This window comes from Neoarius graeffei, chromosome 23, assembly GCF_027579695.1.
Source record: "Neoarius graeffei isolate fNeoGra1 chromosome 23, fNeoGra1.pri, whole genome shotgun sequence".
In the NCBI taxonomy this organism is placed as follows: domain Eukaryota; kingdom Metazoa; phylum Chordata; class Actinopteri; order Siluriformes; family Ariidae; genus Neoarius; species Neoarius graeffei.
In genome coordinates, this window is record NC_083591.1 from 13,592,350 (window position 1) to 13,615,296 (window position 22,947).

General features: G+C 41.6%; 1 protein-coding gene across 4 annotated transcripts in view; it reads left to right on the forward strand.

The window, feature by feature from the left end:
* Positions 1-2,492: 2,492 nt before the first annotated feature.
* The window catches only part of si:ch211-235m3.5 (BICD family-like cargo adapter 1), a 49,059-nt gene continuing 28,604 nt past the window's right edge, over positions 2,493-22,947 (forward strand). For 2 of the 4 annotated variants that reach the window (XM_060905800.1, XM_060905802.1), the window contains exons 1-5: positions 2,494-2,789; positions 9,813-10,028; positions 20,437-20,553; positions 20,835-20,981; positions 21,906-22,085. In XM_060905800.1, the coding sequence (XP_060761783.1) occupies positions 2,565-2,789; positions 9,813-10,028; positions 20,437-20,553; positions 20,835-20,981; positions 21,906-22,085 (885 nt within the window). In that variant the 5' untranslated portion in view covers positions 2,494-2,564. Of the gene's footprint in view, positions 2,790-9,812; positions 10,029-11,924; positions 12,161-20,436; positions 20,554-20,834; positions 20,982-21,905; positions 22,086-22,947 lie in introns of those variants that run through there. The other 2 variants (XM_060905801.1, XM_060905803.1) reach the window with 2 other exon arrangements.

Here is a 22,947-nt window from a genome sequence, read left to right on the forward strand (position 1 = left end):
TATGTTTAGGGTCATTGTCTTGCTGGAAGGTGAATCTCCTTCCCAGTCTCAAGTCTTTTGCAGCCTCCAACAGGTTTTCTTCCAGGATTGCCCTGTATTTAGCTCCATCCCTCTTCCCATCAACTCTGACCAGCTTCCCTGTCCCTGCTGAAGAAAAGCATCCCCATAGCATGATGCTGCCACCACCATGTTTCACAGTGGGGATGGTGTGTGCAGGGTGATGAGCAGAGCAGTGTTAGTTTCCGCCACACATAGCGCTTTGCATTTAGGCCAAAAAGTTCAACTTTGGTCTCATCTGACCAAAGCACCTTCTTCCACATGTTTGCTGTGTCCCCTACATGGCTTCTTATGCCTGTCTTTCAACATTGGCTTTCTTCTTGCCACTCTTCCAAAAAGGCCAGATTTGTGGAGCGTACGACTTTTATAGTTGTCCTGTGCACAGATTCTCCCACCTGAGCTGTGGATTTCTGCAGCTCCTCCAGAGTGATCATGGGCCTCTTGGCTGCTTCTCTGACCAGTGCTCTCCTTACTCGCTCTGTCAGTGTAAGTGGACAGCCATGTCTTGGTAGGCTTGCAGTTGTGCCATACTTTTTCCATTTTTGAATGATGGATTGAACAGTGCTTCTTGAGATGTTCAGAGCTTGGGATATTTTTTTTATAACCTAACCCTGCTTTAAACTTCTCCAGAACTTTATCCCTGACCTGTCTGCTGAGTTCTTTGGTCTTCATGATGCTGTTTGTTCTTCAGTGTTCTCTAACAAACCACTGAGGCCTTCACAGAACAAGTGTATTTATGCTGAGAGTAAATTACACACAGTAGGACTCTATTAACTAATTAGATTACTTCTGAAGGCAATTGATTGCACTGGATTGTATTTAGAGGTATCAGAGAACAGGGGGCTGAATACTAATGCACATCACATTTTTCAGATTTTTATTTGTTTAAAATTTTGAAGCCCGTTTATCATTTTCGTTCCACTTCACAGTTATGTGCTACTCTGTGTTGGTCTATCACATAAAATCTCAATAAAAAACTTTTAAAGTTCGTGGTTGTAAGGTGGAAAAATGTGAAAATGTTCAAGGGGTATCTCATAATGAAGACCTGCTATCTCATAATAATGGAATATGAGAAAGATTCTCACAATTATGATTTCTTTCTTTCTTTCCATAAATTTCCACTTTTTAAATAAATCAAACAAACACATATTTTTAGTGTGGGCTCAGGCTTTTGGACCCCACTGCACTGCAAAAAATGATCTCTTGTTGAGAGAAAATTATCTTTAATATGGGTGAATTTATCTCATCTCATTATCTCTAGCCGCTTTATCCTTCTACAGCAGGGGTGTCAAACCTGATCCATAAAGGGCCTTGTGGCTGCAGGTTTTCATTCCAGCCATGCAGCAGCACACCTGACTTGGCTCATTCAATCAACTGAACTGTCTTCACACAGTCAAATACTTGCAGCCACACCCACCCTTGATTAAAGGGTGGGTGTGTCAGTTGATTGAATAAGCCAAATCAGGGTGCTGCTGCATGGCTGGAATGAAAACCTGCAGCCACACGGCCCTTTATGGATCAGGTTTGACACCCCTGTTCTACAGGGTCGCAGGCAAGCTGGAGCCTATCCCAGCTGACTACGGGCGAAAGGCGGGGTACACCCTGGACAAGTCGCCAGGTCATCACAGGGCTGACACATAGACACAGACAACCATTCACACTCACATTCACACCTACGGTCAATTTAGAGTCACCAGTTAACCTAACCTGCATGTCTTTGGACTGTGGGGGAAACCGGAGCACCCGGAGGAAACCCACGCGGACACAGGGAGAACATGCAAACTCCGCACAGAAAGGCCCCCGGGGCTTGAACCCAGGACCTTCTTGCTGTGAGGCGACAGCGCTAACCACTACACCACCGTGCCGCCCGTGAATTTATCTATTATTTCTTATTAGAAGTTTACTAGAACTCAAATATAAGATTATTTAGCTTACTTTGAGACACTTTTACTAATTTCAAGCCTTAAATTTTCTTATTCTATTGGCAGATAATTTTGGTTCTTTCTAGATTTGAGTGCTTAAAATGAGCAAAATTATCTGCCAATAGAATAAGAAAATTTAAGGCTTGAAATTAGTAAAAGCGTCTCAAAGTAAGCTAAATAATCTTATATTTGAGTTCTAGTAAACTTCTAATAAGAAATAATAGATGAATTCACCCATATTAAAGAAATATTTTCTCTCAACAAGAGATCATTTTTTGCAGTGTATGGTTATGGAATGGATGCCTACTTTGGCAGTTTGGTGAAAAACGAGCAGGCAACCTTGACTTCATCTCATTCATTCTGGCACCGAGTTTTCAGTGTAACACACACCGTCACCTGTAAGTGACAGGTCCTGCCCCTCTTTTTTTTTTTTTCTTTTCCTCTTACCGTTGGAGGTTAGGAGTTTCCTTCCATCCTTCCACCTCTCTGCACTTCATTTGCCCTCAGGCTGCCTCCAGAGAGCTTCTATACTGAGCCACAGTCCTGAACCGGTCCGTCTCAGCTAAAACTGTTTATGGGTTCATTATGAGTCGGCTGGAGGAGATCTGTTTTCGGGCGCACAGAATGGACTTGGAGGAGGATTTCTACCCGTACGGAGACGGCGGTGAGGTGCGGGTGCGCGCGGCGCTGCGCCGGAAGGAGGAAGAGCTTGTGCTCGCAGCCCAACTCGGGAACGCGCTCCTGACCGAGAACCGACAGCTGAAGGAGGAGAAGAACAAACTGCAGGAAGAGTACACGGAGAAGATAGAGGTAAGATCAGCTCGAATGGCACCAGTCGTGCTGGTGCGCAGTTATGGCACCTGTCAGATTTTCCACTTGGCGCACATCAAGGGTGAAGTTCAGAACTTTCAGAGGGGAAATGAGTGATGAGTGTAGGTTCATTTCCCATAGCTTCACTCCTTTGTTTGTTTGTTTGATTGATTGACTTCTTCACATGTTGTCGAGGAAAAAGTAAATCTTTGCACCTACTGTATATGAAAAGGGGGGAAAAAGTGACTAATGCATTCAAATTGCAAGCTGCAACTCTTTCTCTAAGTATCTCATCCATTACAAAATTATATTAACACTATTATTTGGATTATTCTTATTTTGATCATTCTTTAGGGCGGCACGGTGGTGTAGTGGTTAGCGCTGTCGCCTCACAGCAAGAAGGTCCTGGGTTCGAGCCCCGGGGCCGGCGAGGGCCTTTCTGTGTGGAGTTTGCATGTTTTCCCCGTGTCCGCGTGGGTTTCCTCCGGGTGCTCCGGTTTCCCCCACAGTCCAAAGACATGCAGGTTAGGTTAACTGGTGACTCTAAATTGACCGTAGGTGTGAATGGTTGTCTGTGTCTATGTGTCAGCCCTGTGATGACCTGGCGACTTGTCCAGGGTGTACCCCACCTTTCGCCCGTAGTCAGCTGGGATAGGCTCCAGCTTGCCTGCGACCCTGTAGAAGGATAAAGCAGCTAGAGATAATGAGATGAGATGAGATGATCATTCTTTACGGTACTGTTGCTCACTAGTTTTCGTGTGTTGAACACGATGGCGAACAGACTGAAACCGTCCTGCACATATGATGTATGTTTTGTGAATAAATGGTTTCTACCATTTAAGAGTTAACATAATTTTGAACAACTGATCAGCCGTAACATTTAAAACCACTGAGATCAAGTGAAAAACATCGAGTGGACAGTCAGTTTTCGAAGTTGATGTGTTGGAAGCAGGAAAAATGGGCAAGCGTAAGGATCTGAGCGGCTTTGAGAAGAACCACATCCCACATCTGGAGCCTATCCCAGCTGACTATGGGCGAAAGGCGGGGTACACCCTGGACAAGTCGCCAGGTCATCAGAGGGCTGACACGTAGACACAGACAACCATTCACACTCACATTCACACCTACGGTCAATTTAGAGTCACCAGTTAACCTAACCTGCATGTCTTTGGACTGTGGGGGAAACCGGAGCACCCGGAGGAAACCCATGCGGACACGGGGAGAACATGCAAGCTCCGCACAGAAAGGCCCTCACCAGCCACGGGGCTCGAACCCGGACCTTCTTGCTGTGAGGCGACAGTGCTAACCACTACACCACCATGCCGCCCACACAAAAATATATAAATGTAAATAAAAAAGGAAAGAATGTTGGCCTGTATGGTGATCTTTATTTATTTTTAAATATTTTTTAAAAACTTTATTCTTGGATTTCCCCACCAATGATAAATCTACCAGTAATTAATATTTGAATAATATTGATTAGCACTGATGGAATGGAATACATCTGATATACCACGAGGAAAGAAAACAAAACATTATTGTTATACATACACATTCCTTTTGGGTGTTCAACACGTCTTTCTCTTTCAAAATTCTCTCAAAATCTTCCTTATTTAACAAAACAAACCTGGCGGCCACAAATTGTCAGTCGCTCACTAGCGTGGAAATTTTACATCTCCGACGTGTGATGTCATGTTGTCTTGACAACCATGCAATATTGTAAACCATATTCAACGCTCCTTTTCCAGGTAGAGTGACGTAATACACATAGGATAAGCGATATGATAACAATATTGCATGCTATTAAGCCAAATGGATGAAACCTGCTAGAAAGGAATAGAACACTTTGAAAAAGTGTCCTGGATGTATAATAATACTAATTTTCAGAGATATTTTTGTTCAACCCAACACCTACAACCAACTGTTTTTAAATTTCCCTATCCAGCAATGCACTGCCTATATATATATATAGAATATAACATAGAACCAAATCATCGCTGAAGCAAATTATGTTGTAAATCCTTAACTAGGTTCCAGGTCTGCCTTTAATCTTTAATCTTATATGGCTCTCTTAATCTTGCGAACGTCAGAAGTCCTCCTGATTACAAGGCTGCGAGAGTGACACTGCCCTCGGATCAGCGAGACGTTTCAAGAACACCTCGCTCATCATGTAAATGCTCTCTGTCTGCATGGGCAGTAAAAATTAAAGTGACCTTTGAACTCGTACAGCAGCTGTACTTGGAAAAACCCTGTAACAACAGCTGATGACACTTGCGCAACCTTAAGATGTTACATTCACATGAATAAACATGGATGAGTACTTTTTTTTTTAATTTGAATTCATTCTGCATCCATTCACAGTGATCTCCTGCTTAAAAAGCAGTCATATCCGTTCAGCATGTCCCAGTCCTTTAATCATGTGCTTTAATGAGGCATGATAAATGGCAAATAGTTTGTTTTTAGAAAAGAGAAGAATTTCCCTGTAAAATTTCCACTGCGTACATGCGTTATATACAGTACGTAGATGTGTTGCTCACTGATCTGTTTACGCAGGTCCTCCAGTGCTAAGAAGTCTCTTGTGTTCAGTCGGCCGGTTAGCAATTAAACCAGCTGATGCTCAGTTGTTTAGCAACCTGGAAGAATAACTCGTACTGAGAAAACGTCCATTTCTCATTTCTGTCGCTTGCTGTTTTTGGTAAATATATCATTCTTTTACTTGGCAACGGGTGTCATGTTAACCAAGGTGGTCTCTTTTGTGCTTGTATGTCCGGTTTTGTTTGCATGCTTTCTGTATGTCTGTCTTTATCCACCTCTCTCTGCTGTAGTGCTTTGGGTCTCATGTGGACTCCACGTATTCACTTTTGAAATTGTGCATGGTGTAAGAAAACAAGAATTTTTCTTTTTGATTGGCAGAGGTGGAAACGCTGGCATAAAGATTCAGAGGTAACATTGCTGCCTCACAGCTCCTGTGGTTACTGTGCAGCTTTCCTGTGGTTTCCCTCCACCTCCAAAAAAACTATACTGTGTAGGTGAATTGTCTACTCTAAACTGCCTTATCTTGAATGCACGTGTTAATGTGCATGTGCGATGGACTGGCGTTATGTCCACTGTGTACTGTATTCCCACCTTGTGTATAGATGGTGTTCCCAGGATAGGCTCCAAATCCAGACCAGGACAAAGAGCTTCCAGAAAATGAATGAATGCTTCGTCGTATTTCATTTACATTTCAGAAGTTGTTGTTGTTGTTGTTGTTTTGAGGTCATTTATTTGGTTCTGAGATTAATGCCTTGAGATAAGTGTTGAAACTGACTGGTCTTTAAATATGAAATGAAAGGTGATCACTGTCTTTGTTTCCAATTTTTCCATAATCTTTATAAATCTTGTGTTAATTTTGCCTATGTATATCGTGTTCTGCAGCCTGTGAATTGCACTTGCAAAGGGAAAAATGAACAACCCCATTCTCTTTCCCCTAATGAACCCCACACTGTCTGTCTGTATTTCACTATGTTTAATTTCTCATTTAAAACTCACTGTGATCGCATTCAGAAAGTAACAGCTTGTGTCTTAAAGGAGAACCGAAGTCATTTTTAAACTTGCTTTATTTCTTAATTAACGTGTTTATTCAGTTACGTTTTCGGTTTTAGTAACCTTATATCGTGACTCGTACTGGCAACTAATCACAATTAAATATTATACTTATCGGCCTATTCGTTTTTTAGCCATGTTGAATGTAGTTCGTTTGGTCCACGGCAGGCGTCACTTATCCGTGCGATCTTCATGAGACTTGTGCGAGACTCCGAAACGTCAAGTGTCAGCCAGGTGTCAGCGCCGCCATTTTGCAAACTGGTTTCCAAACGAAATTTTGCACAAAAACGAGTTTAAATGACGATTACTGCCTACTTTTTTCAAATTTTCGTGATTGCTATCAAAACAAACAAAACTTCCGGCTTGATTACGTCAGCATTCGAAAGAGGGCGCGCGCGTCTTTTGACAATGTTGGCAGATGTTGGTCACTTTGATTTCCGCTGTACGTTTTACTTCCGTCCTACGATGTCTGGCAGGTCTCGACGAATCTCGTTTACGGCCATTGCTTCAACATATGGACTGATATATTCCATAGCATATTTCAAACACTCATAACTTGCTATAGCGGTGACAAAATAGCTATCGAAAATGCATTCCTATGTTTAATAAAATGAGAGAAATAGAATTTTGATAAAAAAATTTGCCTTCAGTTCCCCTTTAAGAAGGTATTTTAATGATGATAATAGTTGTTGCTATTATTATTATTATTATTATTATTATTATTGGGGGTACATCTTGAGATTTACTCCATATTATTATTCGGTGCTATTGAATTCTCAAATCTGATTGATTTAAAGAGTATCCACTGTTGGTGCTTTGTCACAGTCAGAAATAAAACTAACTTTAAAGCTATACGGCCTTTTGATTTCATAAAATCGGTGAAATGTAGTTCCCTCTGAAATTTGCTCATTGTGATATATTTATTTCTGCAAGATCTCAAAAAAAAAAAAAAACCAGGCCATTTTGTGGCTGGAAAGTTATTTAATTTGAGGGGATTCCTGAGCAAATAATGTGCATAAAATTACTCCCTTCGCACAGTCAGGCAGACAGGGGAAGTCCGATATGTGCATGTGCCGGTTTACCTTCTTCTTCTTCTTCTTCTTTTGGGTTTTATGGCAGCTGGCATCCAGTGTTGCATTACTGCCATCTACAGGTTCACACACCGAGGTGCTCACTGACCGCCAGTATTTATTAGTTTGGTCCTGCGTTTCCTTTCCTTCACAGCATAACGTCTTTCCTCCTCGCTTTCCGTTACTGTAGTCGGTCTTTCACGTTTCATTCGTGTCCTCCATTTTCCTCTCCTGTTTCAAATTTGCATTCCACAAAGCCTTGCGCAAATGGGGAAAGCCCACCATGTGATGCATGACGTAGTATCTTGAATTGCATCATGGTGAAGCAGGAAAAAAAGAGCGGTGAATTTAGGGCCACATGGCCCTAAATTCATTAGGTTTTTTTAAATAGAACAATTAATAAAATTGGAAGTCTGTGATTTTGAACTCCGTAGGGTGCCGGGGAAAATTCTTTTTTTTTTTTTTACCTACACTTGAAAAATCTAAAAGGCAGCCTACCTTTAAATTTCCTAATGATACAGAAAAGGTTTCAAGACAGAGGTTTTTTTAAGCTTTCCAGTTTCTCATTAAGGTGGCAAGCTTCATTAATTTTTACTTTAAAGAGAGACAAAAACAGGGGCTGGTGAGGGAATGATTGCTGTAATATGAATGATAACAAGAACAATGAACATATAAATAATACAAATTATTGCAAATAATACAAAGCACATGCTTGTTACCAATAAAAATCGACTACACGTAATGACCAAATGAGCACCAAGCATTTGACCATTCACAATGCGTATTAATCGGCCTGGTGTGGTGGTGTAATTATCTCTACGTGAACCAAACAGTGGTGCAAAGCTGACGGAGTTTTTTGGGTGAGCTTCTTCAAGCACTGAAGATGATGTAAGGGCTGAAACAGCCACGGGGGAGGCGCACTCAGATCCCTGAGCACATCAGACAGTGTCGGTAAAAAAAAAAAAAAACCCGGAAAAGTGAACGTGCAGTCAGCCAGCAAGCGACTGAAGGGAGCTATGTTTTGGGGGCATGGCGTATTGAGTCTCCATGCCTAATGTATGATGTGAAACACGGTGTTATTCTGTGTTCAGTTTGTAAATCAACGGGAAATTCAGATTCCTTCACTGTTGGTTGTTTCCAGACTCTTCTTGTCTCTGTTCAATTGTAAATCAAGTTTATGTTGAAGTAGAGGCTAAAGGGAGTCCTAATACCTCTTTTGAATAACTTCATGCTAAAATAACCTTCAGTAAGCTGAAACTAGAGGTTTAGCTTGATGGTCCAAAATCAACTTTCTTACTAGAGGCTGGAGTGGAGCCTAAATTTTATATGTAATGGAGAGAGCTGTATCTGAGCAAATATTTGAATTGTGCCGGTTTGGTTGGTATAAACCTGTATTAAGTTCACTTTGATAAGTTGGTAACTAAGGGGGAAAAAAAGAAAAAGTGAAGAATACTTCTATGACTTGATTTTTCAAGGAAAAAAGTGGAGAATATTTTTCAGAACCCAGGGGGAACGCTGAAAAAGTACTTATTGGCAAATTGCTGTGGTAAAAGAGGAATAAAATGCTTCTGAACATGCTGTTAGAGTACACTTTGGGGTAGCAAGAGTTTGTGTTGGGGGCATCACACTTGCACATCGTTGATTATTTTCCTATAATAGTATACCCTGTCGTATTTCATGCCTTACTTACACAACCGTTCAAAAGTTTGGGGTCACTTTGAAATGTCCTTATTTTTGAAAGAAAAGCACTGTTCTTTTCAATGAAGATCACTTTAAACTAAACAGAAATCCACTCTATACATTGCTAATGTGGTAAATGACTATTCTAGCTGCAAATGTCTGGTTTTTGGTGCAATATCTCCATAGGTGTATAGAGGCCCATTTCCAGCAACTCTCACTCCAGTGTTCTAATGGTACAATGTGTTTGCTCATTGCCTCAGAAGGCTAATGGATGATTAGAAAACCCTTGTACAATCATGTTAGCACAGCTGAAAACAGTTGAGCTCTTTAGAGAAGCTATAAAACTGACCTTCCTTTGAGCAGATTGAGTTTCTGGAGCATCACATTTGTGGGGTCGATTAAATGCTCAAAATGGCCAGAAAAATGTCTCGACTATATTTTCTATTCATTTTACAACTTATGGTGGGAAATAAAAGTGTGACTTTTTTCATGGAAAACACAAAATTGTCTGGGTGACCCCAAACTTTTGAACGGTAGTGTAAACATACCTTTAACCCCACCTCGTGGTGATCAATCACCTTCAGGATATCTGATGAATAAAATACATTTTACTGGATTGTAATTGGACAGAGCGTGAGGGTTAAGTATGGCTGTGTGATTAATCCTATCTCTCTTCCTTCTTGTACAGGAGCTGGAGCAGGACAGACACGATCTGAGGCTGAAGCTGCAGGGATGCCAGGCTCAGTGGGAGAGTCAGGTGGGAGAGCTGGAGCGGGACGTCCGGGCTCTGAATGCCCACACTGAGCAGCTTACCCGGCAACTGAGCGAGGCAGAGAGAGAGAAGGGTCGGAGTGAAGAGCAGCACAACGAGATCAGTCAGCAGCTTCAGGAACAGCTCCAGGTGGTGAGCACGACTTCTCTTTTAATAGACTGAAATGGCTGTGCTCTGTCTTCTTAGTTTGGCGAGTTGTTTAATTTTTTATTACTGATCCTGGCTAAAAGCTGACTGGATGTTGTCATGTTTCTTTACAAAACTGACAAGTCATCCTTAACTAATCTAAATATAAAGACTTATCATTTGTCGTTATCATGACAACGCAGTATCGTTTTGCCATATCGGCCACGTTTAGTGTCCTTGCGCCGTGCCAGTAGGAATCAGCATTATGACGAGTCAGGATTTCTGCTCGTAAACACTTTAAAAGTACCGTAGGAATGCTGATCTACCAAGTGAATCATCTCTTCTTTAAGCTGCTTGTTCTAAATATAAGCCTAAGGAAGATATATACTATGCATCTTGGAATGGAACAAACATGCTGACTCAAAACCAACTGCCCCGGTTGTTCATGTAATCACAGCACCAAAAATAAAAATGACAGAATGCCCCTGCCTGAGTCACTTTTTTTTTTTTTTCCCCCGAGGACACACACAGTCACAACACTACAGATTACTCCCAGCTGTGGCTTCTACATTAAAGACGTAGCACATAATAGATGAGGAGTGGCATTACTCACCACTGAAACTGCTGAACTACTTTTTTTGCCACATCAAAGTCACAAAAAGCAACAGGTTAAAAAAAAAAGAACAAGGTAAATGTCCTTTATACGTAATAATGATGAACGAGTTTACTGAAGGTTCACTTTCAGTGCTCTAAGAAGTGCATCGTTGTACAGATAGATGGAATAAAAGTGTACTTGGACTGCAGGAGAATGAAAACATTGCTTTGCGTGTTTACTGTCAGGAGCACTGCTCCTCTTCTTCCTGCTTCCTTCCTGAGTATGAGATCATTAGTGAAGTATGTGGCGCACAGAAAGAGAAAACTAGAAGGGCACTTGGTTGAGTGCATACCTCTGCCAAGTCACATATATTCAGATTTGGATCAATATCTAATCAATTATTCGTTGGCCCATGGTCCACCTTTCTTCAGAATTTCATCAAAATCCGTTCAATACTTTTTGAGTTACATTGGGAACAAAAAACGAAGACGGAAACATAACCACCTCCAGAAAAGTTGGTGGATCTTCATCAATGAAGAGTTATAACATCAACAAAAAACTTCATGTTAAAACTGTTAATGTTATAGTCATGTTGTCTGTTGTTGCCCAAATGAGGATGGGTTCCCTTTTGAGTCTGGTTCCTCTCAAGGTTTCTTCCTCATGTCATCTGGGAGTTTTTCCTTGCCACCGTCACCACAGGCTGCTCATTGGGGATAAAATTAGCTCATGTTTTAAGTCGTTCAAATTGTGTAAAGCTGCTTTGCGACAATGTTTATTGTTAAAAGCGCTATACAAATAAACTTGACTTGACTTGGATGTAAAAACTAAGATTCAAATAAATGATGGTGTATTTCAAATAATTTCAAGATCGTCCGGAAATTTCACTTTGGGAAGGATTCACAAAGTTGGAATAGTTGACTTGGTGTTGGGTAAAGAAAATGAATTCGCACTCTTCTACTCTAATCTAATCTTCAAAAAGTCCCTTTCTGTCAAGGTCAGATTTTGTACAGAACATCAGCACATAGTGCTAGTGTTCGAAAACTCTGTGCTCCAGTTCACAAGGACTTCTTATCTGTTTTTATTCGAGTAATCAGAATGGCTATGGGGATGATAAGAGATGAATGTCAGGGCCTTGTGGGTTTTTTTTTTTTTTCTTTCTTAACCCCCCCCCCCCCCCCCCCCCCCCCCCCCCCCGTGCCTGCAGCATTGTTTTGTTGTCATGTCACACATTCACACATGTTTCCTGGTGTAATTCCTAACTTGGGTTGTACGGTACAGCAGGTTCATTCCAGAAATCAAAGTTCAAGGAAATTAGTACATTTAAGAATCGTTCCATCTCTCGAGTCTTTGGGAGGAGGAAATGGCTCATTCAGATTCTACCTTCACCATGTACGAGTCACAGATTTTGAGCAGAGTAAATGAAGAGTTCGAGAGCAGCCTGAAACATGGTTATAATAGAACTACTTTGAGCAGCTGGATAGAGGGAATGCCTTTACCAGATGTAGTGAATGGCGGCGCTTTTGTTTCCAAGGTGCCTGAGAAGGTAAGTTCCTTCCTGGAACCTCCTTAATATGTATGTGCAAGAGAGAGAGAGAGATCTAGAATGTTGTCCTGAGGTTACTCAATCTTAGAAATTTGGCTACTACTTATCTACGGCAGAAATGTGGAGGAGGATAGGTGTAGGGAGTTAGAAAGTGTAGGAGACAACAGGTGTTGCAGGGTCACTGAAAACAAGAAACAGCCATTCCAGGAATCCAGTGTCTGCCCGTACCAGCGAATGCAGACACCCAAAGGCCCTGTGTGTGGCTCCATGTGCATGTGTGCACGCATAGGTTGGCCTTTCAGCCCATAAACATCCTGACATTCTCACATGGCGCTCTCAGTCACACCATTACGCCGTTGTCAAGCTGTTGTGTGATTTTCCAGTGACAAGGAAATATATGATGTTACCGTCAGCCTAGGTCAATATTATAGGCTACCCATGATAGCAGGTCCAACATAGCAGCTGATTTAATGATACTTATTTGCATGTCTGTCAAAACCAACCTGAGTGAGTGAGTGAGAAAGATGAACTCTTTTACAAATGATTTCTGTATACGTTCACATTCATGACGGCGTATGCTTCCACGATGTTGACATTTCATATAAAAGCCGAAACTGATCCGATAAAGCATCCAGCAACGTAAAATGTGCTGGTTTTATTGTGTAGGAAAAATGGTGGTGCGTTTAAAATGACAAAACACTTGTAATAACCCACATTTCCTCCCTGCACATCAAATAATTTTCAAACATGTTTACTGTTTTGCAAGTGTATGGGAGTTTTAAGACTAATTTGTTTCAGGAACAGAACAAATGAGATTGTGTTTGTGAATTATTCATTCCTGCACCGTTTCTGACAGAAGGAGATAAATATTATATGAAGGAACTGGATATGGTAGTTTTATCTTAACTTACCATTTAGCTTAAGAATGAGCTTCATCTGAGACTCGTCTGTTAGATGAACTGTCAATATGCATGTTAAAAAAAAAAACGCAACAACAAAAGCCATCAAGAAGTATCACTGGGTAATTTTCAGATTAATGTGGGACTCAAATCTTAAATCGAGTAAGTCCGACAAAATAATTTCCGCTTAGAATGTAAACAAACCGGTGAAATGACAGGAGCAATTTGTGAAAAATGCGATAATAATAATCCTTGAAAAATAAAAAAAAGATACGTTCTTACCATCAAATACTTTTGTTCCGTATCTTGTTGCTTTTTTTTTTTTTAAATTTTTTGGGGTTTTGTTTTCGAGTAGAGTCCTTGGTTGGTTCAGCAAAACACTCCGCCATTTTGTTCTTCTCTACTCACGGTATATGAGCTGACAGCTTAGTAGTAGAGTAGCCAATCAGAGTGCGCGATTGCTCATATCCAGTGAATGTGGATAGAAAATGTATAATATAGGGTGTCACGATGGTGTAGTAGTTAGCACTGTCGCCTCACAGCAAGAAGGTTCTGGGCTCAAGCCCAGCAGCTGACGGGAGGCCTTTCTGTGTGGCGTTTGCATGTTCTCCCTGTGTCTGCGTGGGTTTCCTCCGGGTGCTCCGATTTGAGCGAGGCACCTATCCACCAACTGCCCCCTGGGTGCTGTTAGCATGGCTACCCACTGCTCTGGGCATGTGTGTGTGCTCACTGCTTCAGATGAGTTAAATGCAGACAGAAACTTCACAAGTGTACGTGTGATAAATAAAGTTCTTCTTATATCCGGTTTTTTTTAAGCAAAAAAAAAACCTTTTTATTTTTAGTAAAGCGATACTGGATATAGTTTAAAGCTAGACGGCCTTTCGATTTCATAAAATCGGTGAAATTTAGTTCCCTCTGAAATTTGCTGATTGTGATGTATGTTTATTTCTGTAATATCTCGCAAAATATCTATGGAATCAATTTTGTGCCAAAATGTTCATACAATACTTTTGAAATATCAAACAAAAACGACAAATCAAAATACAAAAAAAGAAAAAAAAAGTCAATTTTTTTAGACTGGCAAACAAATTATTCGTGTAATCGTGCAAAATATCAGTCTATTACTCTTCAGAAACCTTTTATTTTTGTTCCGCGTCTTTCTCAGTTTTGTTTGACGTAATTTATTTTGGTTGCGAATCCAGCTTTCTCGTTTGCGCTCCCTGACTTTTTGCTTGCAGTTTTGGCACAAACTTCACGTGTGGGTGGGCTGTCCAGGAATGCATTCCCATTGGCTAACTTGTGTTTGACTGACAGCTACACTCAGCCATTCCCTACTCGGATTCTGGCGGACTGTTTGAAGAGTGACCGATCCATTGACGGTAAACAAGGATCGAGTGGACTTCAGTGGCGACTATGATATTGAATTTACACTTTGTTGAATTAATTCAATATCATAGTCACCACTGAAGTCCACTCGATCCTTGTTTACCGTCAATGGATCGGTCACTCGTCAAACAGTCCGCCAGAATCCGAGTAGGAAATGGCCGCAACAGCCTCCGGGGAATAGCTGAGCGTAGCTGTCAGTCAAACACAAGTTAGCCAATGGGAATGCTTTCCTGGACAGCCCACCCACACGTGAAGTTTGTGCCAAAACTGCAAGCAAAAAGTCAGGGAGCGCAAACGAGAAAGCTGGAATCGCAACCAAAATAAATTACGTCAAACAAAACTGAGAAAGACGCGGAACAAAAATAAAAGGTTTCTGAAGAGTAATAGACTGATATTTTGCACGATTACATGAATGATTTGTTTGCCAGTCTAAAAAATTGACTTCTTTTTTTGTATTTTGATTTGTCATTTTTGTTTGATATTTCAAAAGTATTGTATGAACATTTTGGCACAAAATTGATTCCATAATATCAGGCCATTCTGTGGCTAGGAAGTTATTTAATTTGAGGGGATTTGCGAGCAAATAATGTGCATGAAATCTCTCATTTCGTGCAGACAGAGGAAGACTGTGTGTGTGTGTGTGTGTGTGTGTGTGTGTGTGTGTGTGTGTGTGCGTGCATGCGCAGGTTTACCTTTGACCGTGCACTGACGGTTATATCATTCTGTTGCTAAACGAACAGCTGATCACACCGAGGTGCTCGCTGACCGCCGATATTTATTAGTTTGGTCCTGCGTTTCCTTTCCTTCGCAACATCTTTTCTTCTCGCTTTTTTACCATTACTGTAGTTGGTCTCCCACATTTCATTCCCACACTTGCGTCCTCCATTTTTCTCTCCTGTTTCAAATTTGTATCCCACAATGCCTTGTGAGAACGGGGAAAGCCCACCACATGATGCATGACGTAGTATCTTGAATTGGGTCATGGTGAAGCAGGAAAAAGTAGCAGAGAATTTAGGGCCACATGGCCCTAAATTCATTAATTGTCCTATTGGGGGGAAAAAAAAAAAACAGAATAAAATTGGAAGTCTGTGATTCGAATTCAGTAGCTTTCGGTCCACTAAACAAAAATAATTGGTTGTCGGGGAAAATTCTTTTTATGACCTAAGCTTGAAAAATCTGAAAGACAGTCTACCTTTAATACCTTTTAAATCCTTTTTGTGCTTGGCTCAATTTGTCGAATAAACATGAGCAATAATTAATGAATAATTTTCATATATTAAGAGGTCATGATTCTGTCATTTTGTTTTGAGAACAACAGGGTGGAAAATGTAGTTTTAGTGCTTGTCAATGTCAAACTAAATTTCTTTAGTCCTGGTTTCATTCCTCCATCTCTGATTTATCTGTAATCTGTGCCCATATTCCTACTATCATTATAGTTACGCATTTTGTTTATTTTAGGATTGCGATAACGCTCAAAATGTTAACAGGATGTTCACTGTAAATAGTGCACCCAAAATGCAGGGGGGGTTGTTTCTAGTTTGGATTGAAACACACCCCTAAAGCAAGTCCCGCCCCTATGGGGAAGAAATTGCAGTTGGGTCGTCTCATCCACTGACTATACCTCCCTAGGGGTTTGGTCCTGACCGGGGGTTTCAGTTAGTTGTTAAACGCATTAACAAACAGTGAAATGACATCCCACAGCGTGCTTATTTAACTATCATGTTGTGTCTTCTGCTTAGAAATGAATGTCCCACAGACTTGTATGTACTTCTGTAAAATGTATTGTAGCCCCAATATGTCTTATCTGTATCCCAATTATTGGCAACATTTACATACGGGTGTTTTTACCTAAAAGCACAACAGAACAGTAGACAGGCTCAGGATGGCCTCTAGCTTTGTTTGTGGATTTCATTACCACGGGGTTTGACTGGAAACCAACCCGCACACCCTGTCGCCCCCAACTGTGCCTAATATGGCATGATTATATGCCAGTGCCAAATCCAAGATGCCACACTCCATCTGCCAAGCTCGCCTTTGATCCTCTTTCGAGCGTGCGTGATGGGAACTGACGTGAGGGGGCACAGACCGCTGAATCAGGATCAGGCCACCCTTTTGTTTTGGTGTTGACAAGCACACATAACTCCCTTTCATTGTGTGGTCGCTGAGGCACATTACTTGTGGCAGAAAACATCAATTAATATTGATTTTTCAAAAAATAATGGGACCCTTAGTCAATTAGGCTGTCTTTTATTGGAATTAACAAGGGAACCATTGGAACCATCACTGGATAACCGTATGTACTGACATGAGTTTTCATATCAACAATATTTTAGAATTCAGTCGTGGTTTATAGCTACATCACTGTGTCCTAATTGGGGGGGGGGGAGTGTTTAAATTGTGATTGTTGCATGTGGAGAACGACTGTCCTTAAATGGCTGTGTAGATACTAAGTACACACTTTCTCAGAAGTTCTGAACAGTCAGTATTTATGAATTAAATAAACGAAACACTGCTCATTACTATGAGAACATCACAGTGAAGCATGGTGGTGGTAGCATTGTGTCATACCTTCACGTAGGGTTGAATGTGAATCATTTTATTGGTTTATCATTATATTTTCAGAGCTATGTTTAATCTTTTGTGTTCAACTGAAAGAAATTATGAAACTGTTGCTCCAAAAAATTTATATCAAATCAAAGTCCTTCCCATGCCATGTGGCGCATAGGGCGGCGCCGATCTCCGTTTCCGTAGCCCTCAGCCTCTCACATATTACACAGCTAGGGTTACAGTAGGGGGCTAGTCCTCTGGTAACCGCAAGAGTTTGACTCCCCACTCGCATCTGTATTGCAGCGTGCCTTGCCAAATGGCAGTAGATACCATTTTTTATAATGGTCTTTGGTATGACCCGACCGTGAGTAGAAGTCACGATCTCCCGATCGAGAGGCGGACATGCTAACCACTAGGCCAACTCGCGGTACAAAAAAAAAAATTTATATACTGGTTTCAAATTAGACGTCGTCGAGAGTGTCATCGCCGAATCGGCGTTTGGCGAACCATATCATGCCACGTTTCCCTCTGTCTTGCCAAGACCCAGATGTCTGCAGGGGTGAGATCAAAGTTCTTGAGGAATGTTTTCCTCTGACCTCCCCGGGCTTTCTTTCCCACGATCCTTCCACTGAGGCTGAGATCTTCAAGTGCTTGTTTTCTCACACAGTGGCCAAGAAACTTGAGCTGCCGTTGATCAATCGTACGGAGTAGCTCGCGCTCCATACCAACCCGTCGGAGGACCTCTTCGTTTGTAACGTGGTCCACGTATGAAATGCGAAGCATCCTGCGATAAAACCACATCTCTGCTCCCTCAATATTTCTACGAGTCTCAGTGGTGAACGTCCATGATTCACAGCCGTACAGAAGAATTGACCATACATAGGACTTGAGCAGCTGGATTTTGATCTTCATCGAGAGCTTGCGATCAGTGAAGATCGAGCGCATGTTGCTAAAAGCGTCCTTCCCTATTCCAATTCGTCTACGGATTTCTTTCTTACATCGCGCGTCCGAGGTGACACTGGCGCCGAGATAATTGAACTAGGATACTTGGTCAATAGAGTTGTTTCCATGGCGTAGCTGGCACGTTGGTGGGATCTCTGATTTCGAAATGACCATGGTTTTTGTCTTCTTTGTGTTGACATTAAGACCAAGGCGCTGGCTGGCATCAACCGTAACATCGAAGAGGGAGTGGAGCTCTTCCTCGGACCAAGCCAGCAGGACGATATCATCAGCGTATCTGAGATTGTTTATCTTGACGCCGTTGATAATAATGCCTTCAGGTCTTTCTTCAAGCTCGCGTAGGATCATTTCTGAATAAAGATTAAAGAGGTCCGCGGACATGACACAGCCTTGTCGTACTCCTCGTTTGATTTTGAACCAGTTCGTTGTGCTGCAAGGGAGACGGACAGCCGCTAGTTGGTCACGATATACCGACTGTACAATGCGGAAGTCCTTGTCATCTACTTGGATACTGATGAGCATCTTGAACAGTTCAGAGTGGCGCACCTTGTCAAAAGCCTTTTGATAGTCAATAAAGCAGAGATGGATGTCCTTCTGGTGCTGGATTAGACAAAAATGTATCAAGTCACATAATTCATAAATTCTTCTTTTTTTAAATAAATCTATTATTTTTTCCTTCGGATGTTCTGAAAGGGCCATATTCAGAGTTCAATTAAGAGCTTAGAATGAGAATTTGTGAATTAAATGAATAAAACACTGCTCATCACCCTGAGAAAATCATCCCCAGAGTGAAGCATGGTGGTGGTGGCATTATGTTGAGCATTCTCCTTGGATTGAATATGAATCATTTTATGGGTTTATGATGATATGTTCAGAGCTACTTTGTAAACCTGCTTAAAAAACAGTAATGTATCTGCTGGGAAAAAAAATTGAGATTATTTCCACAAAAGGCGTAATGAAATACTTGTGAACGGGACAGACTTATCCTTGAAAGCAAAGCCTGCTGGAAAATATTGCTTATTCAGTTCAGTTTTATTTGTATAGTGCTTTTGACAACACACTGTCTTAAAGCAGTTTTACAGAAATGTGGACATGTATTTTAGATCTGTCCGAGCAAGCCAGAAGCAAAAGGAGCAAGGTACACTCCCATGAGAAAGAAACATTAAGAGAAACCTGAAGATTTGTACTTGTCAGACACAGTTTATACCCAAGTCTCACCCTTGCATCAGTGGATGATCTTACGTAATAGACTTGCATACTAGACTTGTTCCTAAGAATTGCTGCTGGAAAGCCTTCCCAGGAATTTTATTAACAATATGTTCATACCGAACATCCTTTTAACACACTGTGCTGTTTGCTTTTACTCTTCATCTGTATACTATAATCTAATGTAGAAGCACCAGGCTTGTAGTACTCGAGTCCAGGACTCAGACTCAAATCCAACTCGTGCCCTAATTTTATGGACTTGTGACTTGACTTGGACTCAGACTCATGCATTAACTGCATTCAGACTCGTAAATTGGAGACGAGGACTCTGATTTTTTCTTTATTTTTTTGTAACATGCCATAATAATTTGGCATAAGATATTTATATCTACATTCATTTTTGTACTAATTTCATGCAAGTGAATGCACATTCACCTGTTCAATACATCATGTTCAGGAACAAATTAACATTAATGGCGTTAAAATACCTGGAGAGAACGCCCCTAGGATTGTTCACTTTGCTTATAAAGACTTCTTGTGCAGTGGGAAAAAATGCACTGCTATGTGTTCCATATGTAGAAGAACTATCGAGGAGACGACAGGGACAACCTCGAACTTCAATCGTCATTTGGCCAGACTCCACCTAGAAAAGTAACCGACACGCTATGTTCATTGCTCTGTTGATAGCGGGGCTTGCTTGCTGACCGATGAACTAGCTAGTGTTAACCCTCTCTCTCTCATGTTATTTGCCGTGTTGATAGTGGGCGGGGCTTGCATAGCGATTAAACAAGCTTTTTATCTGTAGCCTGTTAATTAAAATGGGGCAGTCAAGCAGTAGTGTTAGTCCAACACAGTAGCAGAGACGCTTTCACATAAAGGCAGCAACAGCCACCGTCAAATGGTGCGGGTGGAGTCTTGTTCTCGGACTCGACTCAAAATTTTCTTTAATGACTCGGACTCGAGACTGGACTCTGACTCGAGGTTTAGTGACTCGACTACAACACTGATGAGCACACTGTCCAGTGTCCGGTATAATCTATCCTCCTGATTAGCCTATTTGGTATTTTCCATAATAACAATATGCATATTGAACATTGTAATACCCCATATCACTGATTAGCACATCTCTTGTGTGCTAATAATCAGACACTTTATTGCTTTATACCATCACTGATACTGTTCAGGTACCAGTTCACTCACTCACTCAGAGACTTCCACTGACCACACAGAACTTCCAGTAAGTGTTGATGCATTTTTTTTTTTTGTGTGTGTGTGTAGGCTATGGAGGCGAAACTGGCCGTCACGGCTGAGCTGCAGAGCCTGAAGCAGGAGCTGGACGAGAGGGGCCACCCAAGACCACAAGATGAGGAACTGCTCAGTGCCTTGAAAGAAGAGGTGAACTATTCAGCCTTATACACACAGCCAGTGAAGAAGAACCCTTAACTTTATCTTGGAAACCTTTCTGATATCATAAATTAGATCTAATTAAGTCCATGGACCTTATCAAAATACAGTTTTGCCTGTCTTTCTGAACTCCTTCACAGCTTTTTCTCACAAATAATTATTAACTTGGCATTTTATGTTTTTATTAGTTAATGACTATCTAGATCACCAAGCACTCTAAAGGGAATACATGGATGTGTGTGTGTGCGCGCGCGCATGCTATGTTTGTCCAGATTGCTCAACTGACACAGCGTGAGCAGTCTCTGGGACAGCGGTTGGAGACAGTGTGTGAAGAGAATGCTGAGCTAAAAGACAGTGTGTCCTCACTATGCACACGACTGGCCTTGCAGGAGCAACAAAGTAATATGCAAACGCAGCAGGTACACAACACCCACACAGTCATGATCCTTTATTCCCAGTTTGACTGTCTTGAGTTTTCCAGTTTAATGAACAAATGGAGATTCTGTGGACATTTCAAATCTGGTGCTTTGACAGTCTCAGCCATGAGAAGAATTTTCAAGCACCTGAAGTAGCTTTTGTTGCTCTCAATCCATACGAGAGGTGCCACCCAAGACCTATTATATAACCATATATATGTTATATAATTACGAATAACATATATTAGGTGTTTTAACATGCCTTTAACAATCATATTGCTTTAAAAACAGATTTTACAGCAATTCAATTGAGTAGATAGGGTGGCACGGTGGTGCAGTGGTTAGCACTGTCACCTCACAGCAAGAAGGTTCCAGGTTCAAACCTCACAGCAGACAGGGGCCTTTCTGTGTGCAGGGGTGATAGCGTTCCGGCGCCGCGCCGGATTTCCGGCGTACCGTGGCTGGGGGAAAAAAAAAAATCTAGTTCGCCCATTGTCCTGTGTCATTCTGAGATGCGCAGATAGACAGTAAAGGGAATTCGCATGATATGGAACTAGTGGGAAAAAAGTGCAGTCACAGCACGAATTAGACCCTCCCGCGGCGCCGGAACGCTATCACCCCTGTGTGTGGCGTTTGCATGTTCTCCCCATGTCTGCGTGGGTTTCCTCTGGGTGCTCCAGTTTCCTCCACAGTTGCAGATTAGGTAGAATACCCAGCCACTGGGGTTGCGCAAGCCAGTGCATACTTGGTGCTAGTCAAAAGCACGGATAGACTGGGGAGGGTAGCATCAGGAAGGGCATTCGGTGTAAAACCTATGCCAAGTCAAATATGCAGAAAAGATCCTTAACAGGAGCAGCCAAAAGAAGAATTTCCATTGAGTAGATGGAACATGAGGGTTAATATGTGTTGTTGAATCTGTGTGTATAGCTGGCAGAGGCCTGCCAAGAGGTGGAGCTTGCAAAAGCCAGAGCTCAAGCTCTCCAGTCTCAGATAGAGGAATTACAGGAAGAGGTTTCCCTCCAGAGGAGCACTGATGGAGACACATCCCTGCTTTCAGAGATGGAGCGTAGTCTAGACACCATGAACTGGAGCCAAGACAAGAAGCAGGTAAGCAGTCGAACAAAATAAAATCCAAAATGGCGCAAAAACATGCCATTATGACTAGTGAAAAGCACATAGTGTGTAGTGTATAGTGCAAAATTCATGGCCTTAGGGGCAATAAATAAATGTGTGTGTGTGTGTGTGTGTGTGTGTGTGTGTGTGTGTGTGTGTGTGTGTGTGTGTGTGTGTGTGTATCAGTGGCAAAACATTACTATCAGATCTAGGACTTGAGCTCAAAACTTAGCCAGACACACCAAAAAAGCAACAGGGCAAAGGATGCAAGGGATTAGCGTCAGGCTGCAAGGTCGCGCCATTGTGTGTAGCTGTCGATGTTGGTTTTACAAGCTACTAAGTAAATTACATAGTGAAATGAATACTTAAGTCCAAGTGAAAAATACTGTAGCGAGCGTGCATGGAAGAAAAGTCTGGAGACAGAAATCTTAGTTTCTCTGTCTCGATAGCACTGGCTTGACTGCTTTATTAGCATATGCTAACACTACTGATGAATGCTACACCGGCTGGAAGGTGACTTCACTGCTCCGCTGATGGCGCCAACTCGCGGTTAAGCTAGCGTTGGCCTTCGAGCAGGCCTAGGGCGATACATTTTTGGTCATTCCCACTATAAATCTGAATCAAAATCTTAAATCAAAATCTGATTGGTTAATTCATCTGTCACTTCCTACATAAACATACACTGCCATGGCCTTCTGTCCCGGCAATGAAGTCCTAACCAATGAGTGAGCCAGCTCTAAACTCTTCTCAGCCTAGAGACAACAAACAAAACAAATCTCATTGGATAACTCAATTTTAATGTTTTCAGGACAGTCACCCTTTCATTTCTGAAGCACATTTGATAGAAAATGAGGCC